Source organism: Fopius arisanus, unplaced genomic scaffold (genome assembly GCF_000806365.1).
Source record: "Fopius arisanus strain USDA-PBARC FA_bdor unplaced genomic scaffold, ASM80636v1 scaffold00079, whole genome shotgun sequence".
NCBI lineage: Eukaryota > Metazoa > Arthropoda > Insecta > Hymenoptera > Braconidae > Fopius > Fopius arisanus.
This window is the reverse complement of record NW_011887818.1, coordinates 102,906-114,604: the sequence shown is the minus strand read 5'-3', so window position 1 is coordinate 114,604 and position 11,699 is coordinate 102,906. Positions and strand designations below refer to the sequence as shown.

At 34.5% G+C, this 11,699-nt stretch overlaps 1 protein-coding gene across 4 annotated transcripts in view; it reads left to right on the top strand.

Annotated features, from left to right (window-relative positions):
* The window catches only part of DAAM (disheveled-associated activator of morphogenesis-like protein), a 54,476-nt gene that overhangs the window by 38,890 nt on the left and 3,887 nt on the right, over positions 1 to 11,699 (top strand). For 3 of the 4 annotated variants that reach the window (XM_011310859.1, XM_011310860.1, XM_011310856.1), the window contains exons 2-5: positions 3,404 to 3,511; positions 9,067 to 9,375; positions 9,477 to 9,701; positions 9,787 to 11,468. In XM_011310859.1, the coding sequence (XP_011309161.1) occupies positions 3,470 to 3,511; positions 9,067 to 9,375; positions 9,477 to 9,701; positions 9,787 to 11,468 (2,258 nt within the window). In that variant the 5' untranslated portion in view covers positions 3,404 to 3,469. Of the gene's footprint in view, positions 1 to 3,199; positions 3,308 to 3,403; positions 3,512 to 9,066; positions 9,376 to 9,476; positions 9,702 to 9,786; positions 11,469 to 11,699 lie in introns of those variants that run through there. The other variant, XM_011310858.1, reaches the window with a different exon arrangement.

The following is an 11,699-nucleotide window of genomic DNA, read 5'->3' as shown; positions in this document are numbered from 1 at the left end:
CGGAATTACGGAAAAGACACGTAATTTTTATTGAACATTTCTCTTCGTATAATTAACATTTTTAATCCTGTAATTTATCTTATGTAAATGACGTTTCAGAATTCGAATTTTACGATCAGTTTCTTCAGTGCGTATGTTAGGAATGTCAAGATCGCGGGGATAAGTAGCCCTACGTAACAGCTGTTTCCTGAGCGAATCAAACTTTCGTATTATTTCGTGATGAGCCATCATAAAGCTGAATCATATCGTCACATTACTGTTTTTTTATGATTTGTTGAGGACATTACGAAAAATAATTTCTTTCAAGGTGTGAAGTGTCATTCAGTCAAGGTGAAAGTCAATTGTCTCAAGTGAAAATTTCGTCACGCGAATTTTGCATTAGTTCTATTCAGACACTCCGGTGCAATCGCTTTTTCCCGTTGAAAGAAGTAGCAGACGACTGGTTACGTTTGGTCTTTCTATTATTTTATCACTAATTCTCATCAGTCTATTGTTATAAATGTTATAAATTTTCAAAACTTTTTCTCCTTCTGACACATTCTATCTTGTATTAATTCTTCATTGAAGTTTGCGCATCATTTTTGTTTTCATTCATTCTTCCATTAATCTTATTCGTATTTATGGGATTGTATTATCGCTTATTGTTATTGTTATTTATTTAATTACCATATTCCTGATACTTCATCTACGTTACAATTAATTTTTTTATTACAACGGGTAATGTTGATAATTATTGTTTTTCTTTCAACTCTGGGAATTCATGCAAGCATTCAAAATATTTTTCGTTTATAAAAAAGTCAAAGGATTCTACATCACTATCATAAAATCTAGAAATTCGGCCAGAATTTTATAAGTCCTGGTTAATTCTAAGAGAGAAGAATGGATGCTACTAAATTGAATAATATGTCAATGAGTGAATGAATGAAGGCTGAAATAGATTTTTTTTAAATTCTGTCGTGAATGCCAAAAAAAATTATAAGTCGATCTATGCACTAGGTCAGTTTTTGAGGAATATATCTCAATCTAAGACAGATAATAAATTTTTTAGTATTACCTTCTTTATAGCTCACATTGCACTTTACAAAAATGTTTTAAAAAAAATTTCTCTGTCTCTCATAGATTCCAAGATATTCGTTAAAAACTCAACTAGAGAACAACACGAGCTGTTACCTTTCACAACTTACTACTCAATTATATTGGATATTAATAAAAACGTGGGAACAGGAAAACTGTTCCTTCTACATCCAAATTTCACTCTACAGAAAAAATAAAGCGATAACAATATTTTCTATTGTATTTATATTTAAAGATGGGAAAGAGATTAGTTTTTTTCCTATTTAGTTACATCGGCAAATTGGCTCTGTTCACGCGGTGTAAATGAAAGGAGAATCTTCCACTTGACCACTTCTCCACGCATTTGAAACAGGCGATTATTATTTCCGGTGAGAATACTTTGGCAAAAAAGTAATGGGCCGATGTATAACACGTGCCTATTTGAGTGAGGCACAGCATGTAACAGACTCAGATGCGTTTGCGTGATTGCCACACGTTATCCATTTACTATCCCAGTAGTCGGAAGTCCAATGACAGTTTTCCATTTGTAATAAAAATCTCTCTCATTTGGTTGAAGCGGCTATATATATTTTACTATGAGAAAGTAGAGATTTTTTAAAAATTAATGAATATCGGTTAGCATCTGCTGTTGAAATTTATTCAGGTACGTTCGGTGTCAATTTTTAATTAATACTTGAGACTGCGGAAAGCTACTATAACTAAAACAAACCGGGGTATAATCACATCGAAAATGTAAAATTCATGTAAATAATTTTGAATTATCGGTAATTGGATGATCTACTGTAGCTATCATTTCCATCATCAGCTGCATCTTTCTCAGAGCACTCTTCATCCTGAAGCTTTTCTTTTCGCTTTCATTTCTGTTTTATCTTTGTCTATTCACTTTGTTCGTGCATTTGTAAATATTTTGTTCACACAACTGAACAATTAAATCTATTATCTATCTAGCTCGATATCAAATATATTTAACATGAATATATTCATGATAAATATATTCATGACTTGAAGTTGCTCAAATTACATAGATTCAGCTTCCCAGATTTAATTGCACTGACTCCTATACATAACCGAGAATCTATTTGGTTACGATTACATATGTAATCTATTTATTATAATGTATTATAATTAATACAGATTAATTCCTCATTGGTATAAAAAAATTGGTATAAATTATCATTATTGTAGGAGGAATAATATCGTCAACAATTTTATTGGATGACTCGACCTTTCATTTATTTTTAACAGTTAAAGTTTAGTTAAAGATTCGATATAATGGAAGCTGGGTTGTTAATGTCCAATGTCGCTTGCTCAAGAGTTCGTTAAAGAATGTCTCTACTCACGATTTCGTCCAGGGTTTGAGGTCTGCCCCAAAGACAAGGCCCTTTGTCTATGGGGTGGGTCCACGTGCTGGGCTGTTTCGGTCATAAATAGCCTAAGTATTTTCATTATTTCCTACGACCTGTTACAACGAATCGCTTGTTCGTGTTAACATCGAAAATATTTCCAACATTATTAACATCTAGTCGAGATCACCTAAAGCTGATTCAGTGCAGAAATACAACTTTTATGAAAAAATAGACTTTCCTCAAGTAAATGAATTCTTGAGAAAACTATTTTTTTTTCTCTCTGCGTTCAATTTCTTCTACATACGTTATTATGCCCCGGTGTCCCTTATATATAAATTTTTCCAGTCACACATATTTATTACCGTCTCGACCTCATACCCTAGGTGTATATGGGAATTTCCGCTTGACATACATGATCAACGTGTCTGGCATGTGAGTACATCGAAGACTGGGCCATCAAGATCGTGTAGTTGTACAATTATTCTCCTTGAAATTTAGTGGAAAACCAAAATTCTTCGTATCGTTTAATCTAGTTCTTCTCTATTTACACAATCTAACTGTAGAACTTAGATAAGATATTAAATATGATAACATGTGGCAATACGAGATACGTTTGTTGAATAATTTTGCATATGATGAAAACACATCTGTAAGAATAATGTCACGGGAGATAACAGAGATATTCAAGATTTTTTGTGATGTTACGCTGCTTGTGTTCACTCTGTGCAGTTGTTATTATCTCGCTTGAGCAGAAATGGATAAAAAAGTGGAATATTTGAATGACTTCATGGAATGATCTCTGAAGTGACGACAATTCTCGTTTTAGTTACGCGTAGAATCATCACATTGTTACATCAGCAATGGAATTGTTCGCTCGATTGAAAATGGTATTCTCTTCCGCTTTCGTTTATTAAATAAACAATACGGAACTGACGGAGTTGTATCTGCAGGTATTAATTATCTCTTTTTGTTTTATTTTTTAGAGATTGCCGAGCTGTCCTCGGAAAACTCCTCAACCTGTGAAAGATTTTGTCGTACACTGCCAGACAATGCCGTCGAGAGTGAAGAAATCGTTTTGCGGTTGTCTCCAGGTAAATTTTAAAAGAATCGAGAAATGAGACAGTTGGTTTTAGAAAATAAGAGTAACTTTACATCGCGTGTATGATGCGTATAGTAATTTCATTTTCATTCTACATTCAACAATAAGAGAATTATTATTCGCTCTTCACACGCCATGAAATTGGTTCGTTATTTTCTGCTTATTGAGAGTAAAAGGAATCTTACGAATCATCAAAGCTACTGTCTTATTTGTTTATGCATACCAGGAAATGATTTAAACTGCACTAACGAGTTGCCTTTGTAGTATAAAGAAAATTCGATTACTGAGGAACAAAATTAACGTTCAAGATATATTCATTTTCTTTTTTTTTATTTACAACATGAAGTGAAAGAACGTTTTTCGTCTTCACAAATCGTTTTTTTAAGTTGAATTCAGAAACTTATCAGCGGAACCTTGACAGTAAGAAAATATTGAATACTGAGAAAGGGTAAAATTTCATCAAGAATTTCTGTATTTGTTCCAGAGAAGATAAGAATAATTTGTTTATTACGAAATGGTATATTCCCGAATTGTTGGGATGGGGTTTTTTTACTTGTGTGGGGTTGGCATTCGAATCGAAGGCGCGAATTGGCCAACCACTCGAGTAAAAAAAACGCATTCCAACAGCCCAGCTAATATTTTTCGGTAGTAATTTTCAAGCTGTCGAGGGTGGAAAGTATGTAGTACCAATTTTCCGACGAAATCGTGAGAAACAGTCGGGAAAAGCAATTAATGAAATCAATTCTCATTGAATCGATTTAATGGTTTTCGAATTTCACATTATATATATTTCAATATGAAAATTTGCTTTCTTCTTGTCAATAAATTTTCCTCGACCGACGAAACATAAAATTTCTTAACGCGGTTTTTTCCAATTCTATTTGTTATTTGACTGAGAAGGGCCGAGAGAGCGAGAGAGAAATAGTATTTCTAAAATCAAGTTCATTATCATAATCTTCTTCTCCACTCATTGCCGTGGAATTTAAAAGAAAATTAAACGAATTAAATAATTCTACCGGAAATTATGGATAGTTTTTTATATAATGAGTAATTAATTGGATTTTCTTAAATACAAAATGTAAATTAAAAAAATGTTAATCCCAGAGACCTATTCGTAGCAGAAAAAGAATCCGATGAGAGATAAACCTTTAAACAAAAGTTCACTGCAAAAGTAAACCCGATGCTCGGAATTAATTTTTTTCCGCTTTGAACCATGAGTATTATTTAATTACTGTCTCAATCTCTCCTTTCACGTTTTCGAAATGTTCGTCTAGATATTTTACAATCACCATAAAGCAAATAAAGATGGAAGAAACTGTGATTTTAAAAAAATCTATTCCATTTTCCCTACGTTTCAAATGTTTTATGCATTTTCCTTCAGGGCGATTTATTCCATTTAACCCGTGCAAAAAAATATATCCGGACTTTTTTAAATCCATATAATTGCTATTAGCCGCTGGGGTATTTAGGGTGCAATGTAATTTATTAATTTCGTATGCTTTCCTTTTTATATGGAACATATGGAATAAATTACCCCGAGGAAAAAAGCAGACACCATTCGAAAATTAAACAAAATTAAATGTATTATTTGAGCGAAAGGGATTTTTGGCATGAAAACGTACTATTATATTTGTTATTATATTGATTAATCAATTTAATTCATGGAGAATTTTTTGTTGGTTGTATGAATATATAAATTCAAAGATTGAGGATGTTTTCCAATTGAGAAATGAGGAAAATCAATGCTAACCTTCGCACTTACTGATAAAATCAAGAAAACGATTCATGTCCAACAAGTTCTTTGGCATTCCAATAATGTAGACCTGTAACGATCTGTATATAGCGAAATCGGTATACCCCATGGGTATTACCAAAGGAAAATACCATGCCTGGAAATTTGCCCTCCGTAGAAATATCTGTTCGTAAATGATTTAGTACTACGCGTATATCTTTTATTGTTCTTTTTGAATAGTCATGCGATGACTCCGTAATTTCTGAAGGAGATAATAATCGAATGGCCACTTCCGCGATGTGAGAATCCAAGTGTTCTGTTATGAATTACCAAACGGTTGGCCTCAATTAAGATACAGGTCATCTCGTGAACAAATATTCGTCAATTCTAGGAGCGAGACTTTCAGATATAAGTGAGAATTACATTGGCAAATAAACTTGTACTACATATTTTGTAGAAATTCTGAGGGACTAATTTGCCTGGCGGGGTGTGACGTGTCCAGAGGAATTTATTTTATATAACTTACGCTAACACCTAGTACAGCTAGTAATTAAATAGTAATCAATGACAATCCACGAAATTTCACCAGAAAATCTATGTAAAAATTCAAATTCATTGCAGATTATTTTACTTATGGCGTTTATGGTAAAATCTCCTAAATTGCCACTATGTTACGCTATTACTTCTTGTTAAGGTAATTTTTTAATGAATTCCTCGTCGTGTGGTCGGAATTCCTTTTCTCCTGCTAACTAGTTCGTATTTAGATGTTGGTTCTGGTGACCCCCGTGTTCAGTGAAACGAAACGTTAACGAAATAGTAAACGTTATCTAGGGGTCGATAATGATTAAAATGGATAATTCCTAGTGCTAATATCCCGAATGTTTTTAATGATCAAGAATCTTTTTTTGATAACATTTTTCCGGCATTTTTTGAAACTATTTCTGATTATTCTTCTGGAGCTTTCAATCATTTTTATCTGATTTTTCTGTAAAAAAATGGAAAACTGTGGATTCTTTTAATCATCTTCCTAATTGGTGAGGGAATAATATAGTATAAGTTCTATAATGTTTATTGAATATTTTTCTCCATATATTTTGTTGTTCCCAAGAATGATTGTAGATTCCGACAAAAAATCGGGTACGCAAAGACGAATAATTTCTAAACTGTTCGTTCTAAGAAAAAATGAGAATTCATTTGTTTAAACAAATAAATCCTCTCATCATTAGGATCTATTTCGATAAATCTGATTTCAGCCATTTTTTACTTAAAATTGAAAAACGTTAATTAGTCTCATTGGATTGTTTTCAGATTGTTAAAGAACAAAAATCCAAATTGTAAACATCAGAATTGTGTGTTCTTCATATAATTAAAATTTCAAGTGTTTGAATCATCCATGCGTTTCAGTTTTTCATGTGAATTACACAATGGGATGTTAGTGAAATTAAAAATATGCACCATAAAAATGGCGTTTCGAAACGTAATGAACAAGTGGAATGTTATTTAATTAAAAAATCGCCGCTTCCCGTTTTAGTCTCGAAGTTTCACAGATTGTTATTTGAAAATTAACTTTTGCAGAGAAAAAATGATGACACTGTAAAATGTAACTGTTGCTGCTCTCCATGCAGATCCTAACGGTGTAGATGAACCCTCACAATTACCACACGACATAGCGTAAAAGAACTTCTCAGAATACCGGCAACTTTATTCTCTCTCGTACTGTTTCCTGAAAAAATTGCAATTAGAGTTTCGATAAAAAATACGTCACAATGAAATGTCCTGAAATGACTAAGAAACAAAAGGGAAAAATCACAGCTGATGTCAGACTTAATTCAATTTGAAGGAAGCTTTTTTTTAAAAAAACGAAATTCCACCTAATTTTGATTACACTCCTCTGTTCGGTGAGGCGTGGAAATACGAAAGAGGGAATAAGGGAGACATTTCGTAGAAATGATAAATGATTTAGCTGGAATTATATCCACAGGTCTTTGACACGTTCTAGAGCTACCCTGCGGACTTATACGATAAAGAAGAAAGATACTTGTTAGTGTAAGAAAAACATCCTCACCTGCATCCAGTTGACCTTGGCTCCTTGAGAGTTAAAGACATTCCCATTATCTCTCTCATCGTCTCTCTTCCATGTCAGTGGTCGGACTCAATTTATATTATCATTTCTTTTGAGGTCATTTCAAATACATAACAACCCCACAGCTAAATATTTTAGTGTTTTTATGATCACCCGGTACGGTAAAAGCCAAGAGAAGATTAGGCCCAGAAATCTCCGAGAGAATCTTCTTATAAATTTGCATTTTTATTATCATTCGATTTTTTTATAATCTCGTTGAACCGACGAAAAATGTTGGATACTGTTAGAATTAGTAAACGAAACAAATGGGTAATTGCATATATTTTATTTGAGAGCAGTCGTTGAAAATAAATTGGATAATTATTTTTGTCTTTCTTATTATTATATTCATTTGAACATTTTGTAATTAGTGGATACGATCTAAATTAAAACGACTTAATCTAAATTGAATGGGGAATTTTACGAGGTTGAATAGATACGTGATAACAACTAATTATGAGCGTTTACTCCACTTTTTTCCATATAGCAATCACTCAACGTCATCATGCAAATAAATGACTAAAAAGTGAAAAAAAAATTTTCAAAAACAATAGCTCGTAATTGGAGAACGGGTAAGGGGGTCTGCATGATAATCTGATGATATGTAGAGATAATCGATACCAGATTTTTCGACCATGATTAATTCCCTTTCAATAGCAACTATTCGAGGTATCGATGAAAAATCGATTTTTGAAGACATATTAATATCTCACCAGGGGCCATGATAAATTCTATTTTAATTCATATTGATTAATGAATCTCATTGAAGTGTTTATTTAAAGAATAAAATTATATGGAATGTTAGAATAGAAAGGACTCCCATTTAAAATTGTTCCATTTTTTATTTTAATATAATATTCAATTTTAATTAAATATCGTTAATAATAATGTAGATAATCGAATGGGCTCGAAATTCTCATTGGCTGTGTTTCAGTGACGCTTTTTTATCCTAAATTTATTACGTCATTAAATAATTAAAATTTCATTTTTTCAAGAGGTTCAGTTTGACATTAAATCTGATAATAATTAAATGATTTTCAACAAGGCACTTATTATTTTACACAGTCATTCTGTGATTCGAGAAAGACATTCGACTGCGTTAATTGCTATTACACCATTTTAAATAAAAAAAATGCTCATATTATCCCGCACTCCCCTGAATAAGGATCATGCTAACAAACAGCAGGTAAAAACGGTAAATGGGTGATATTTTAGGCGACAGTGAGTGCCTAAAAATGGTAAAGTTAAATCTGAATGTGGAGATGTTGGATTGGTACGGACAAATGTGAAAGATTGAGCGTAAAGATTTGCATGGGACTAGTGTTAGCATGCAACCGTTCGTTGAACAATATATGTACCAATCTTCTGAAAGGGCAATTTCCTAGTCACGTGTGAAAGTACTTGAGGAATGTCAGCGGCCCAGAGAGGAGAGCCGGTCCCCTGACCTTTGGTGATGCCGGCAATTGCGAGAAGCAAACTGGCATGATGTTGAATCATCTTCCCCACAAAATTCTCCCGATGACAATCCCTTTATTGCTCTGCAATTCACTGCGCACAGCATATCGGCCCCATCCAGTAACATATCAAAATGATTAATTGTCAATTTCTCATTATATTTTCCTATAGGTGGTTGGAACCGGTTTTGAGAAAATTAATTGATCATTTTTTTTCCTTCACTTTTTTTTTAAAAAAGGATGACGAACCGCCGGAGATTACCTACTGTGTGGTGGAACAAACGGGTACGCTCACGCTTCAGGCGATGACACCAACTCTACCAATGCCAGCTGAAGAAGAATTGAATAAAATGTTTTTGGAACTCGTTGATGAGCTCGACCTTACGCAGGCAAATCGCCAAGCAGTTTTAGCACTTCCAGCTAATAAGAAATGGCAGATTTATTGCTCGAGAAAAGGAAATGACAGTTTGGATAATGGAGGGCTGCGAACTACAGATCTCAGTGGCGATCCTGAGGATTATATTAACAGAGTACGAGTGATAGCAAGTGTAAGTTATCTTGTGACTTTGTTTTATGATAAAATTTTTATCTGTCCTGATTTATTACATTGAGATTATCATTGAACCCTCTTTGCTGTTATTTTTTGCAGACACCTTTCTCGGAGGACACCGAAGAACTAGCAAACCAAATGCGGCAAGTGGAAGCTCTGAAAACGGCTCTCAGGACGCAGCCCCATAGTTTTGTCCTGAGATTCATTGAATTGGACGGTTTGAATGCACTTCTTCAGGTCTTAGGGACTATTGATGTTGAAGCTACCCACAATAATCTGCACACGAGTGTCATTGGATGTCTGAAGGCTCTGATGAATAATTCGGTAATTGAAAGCTTTCTGTACTGAAACGATGATTTTTTCATTTATTTCAAGTATTTAAAATTATTTGACAATTTGGTAATTTCAGAATGGACGAGCACATGTACTGGCTCATCTAACAGCGATAAATACTATTTCTCAGTCGCTGGCGACTGAAAATATCAAGGCGAAAATATCCGTATTGGAAATATTAGGCGCTGTCTGCCTAGTGCCTGGTGGTCATCGTAAAGTTCTAGAAGCAATGTTACATTTTCAACAGTATCACTCAGAGAGAGCACGATTTCAAAGCATAATTAATGATTTAGACAAGAATTTTGGAATTTACAAGGACAATTTGTCCTTGAAAACTGCCATCATGTCATTTATAAATGCAGTTCTAAATTACGGGCCAGGACAGGTGACATTAGAATTTCGACTTCATCTTAGATATGAACTATTGATGCTCGGTATTCAACCGATTATTGAAAAACTTCGAAAATACGAGAACGAGACACTGGATAGACATTTGGATTTCTTTGAAATGGTGAGGAATGAGGATGAAAAGGAATTGGCAAGAAAGTTCGAGAAGGAGCACGTTGATACAAAGAGCGCAACGGCAATGTTCGATTTGTTAAGGAGAAAGCTCAGCCATACAGCAGCTTATACGCATTTTCTCAGTTTACTTGAACACTGTCTGTTACTCCCGCTCGATTATGGTTCTCATCCACAGCACTGGCTGCTCTTTGATCGTATCATTCAGCAAATTATATTACAATCCGAAAGTAATGAGCCAGGTGCAACAAAAAATCCGGACGTTGCTCCCATTGATATTAATGTTAAAGAACTAGTCCATTTACTGGCTAAAGAAGAAGAACTCGTGGCGGCTAGAAAAAGAGCTGACGAACTAGAACGGGAGAATACCGATATGTCAACGAAATTGGCGAAGAAAGAGCAGGAATTGGATCTGAGGACGCAGGAAAAGGAGGACATTGAAGCGAGTCTGGCTAGAATTAAAGAACGTCTCGAAAAAGAAACTTCGATGCACATTGAAACGAAACAACGAATCTCCGAACTTCAGGATAATATTGAGATACTTTCACGGCAAATAAACAATGAGAAATTGGAGAGAAAGAGGCTGGAGCAATTGGTAGCGTCTGGTAGCTTGCCAGATGATGCCAAGGCAACAATAAAAATTGTTGACGACGAAGTCGTTGAGAGAGTTGAGGCGAAACCAACACCACCACCACCGCCACCTCCACCACTTGCACCGCCTCCTCCACCGTGTTTAATGCCCGCAGCACCGCCACCGATGAAAGTTGAGATTATAAAGAATGTACCGCAACCGAGTAATCCCCTCAAATCATTCAATTGGTCAAAAATTCCAGAGCAGAAGTTGCAAGGCACCATTTGGTCCGAATTGGATGATTCAAAACTATATCACGTTATGGATTTGGAATCGATAGATAAAATATTCTGCGCTTATCAGAAAAATGGGGTACCCACTGAAGGATCCATCGAAGATCTCCGCAATTTGGGAAAGAATAAGAGAAACATGGCGGTTATTGACTCTAGGCGGGCGCAAAATTGCACGATTTTACTATCAAAATTGAAAATGTCGGATAATGAAATTACACGGACCATTCTGTCGATGGACCAGCAAAATATCCTTCATATTGATATGGTGGAGCAACTGTTGAAGTACATACCGTCCTCGGAAGAGGCTGCTTTGCTTGATATGAATCACAAAGATCTTCAAAGCAGGGCTGACTGCTTCCTTTATCAAATTTCAAAGTATGTGATCGGAGCTTTTTGTTCTTTTTACTTTTTGACGTAGCAATTTCTGGTCTTAAGTTGTCTTTTCAAAAATACCGGAACAACTCAATTTATAGTACTCTATCTCTTCAAATCATGAACTACTGCATCATAATGCCTTTATACCGATTTATTTTGTTGATTCTAGCGAGATTTTTACGTTGAAAATTATTATTTTTTTAATGTGCAAACTTTGTTCAAAACTTAGGA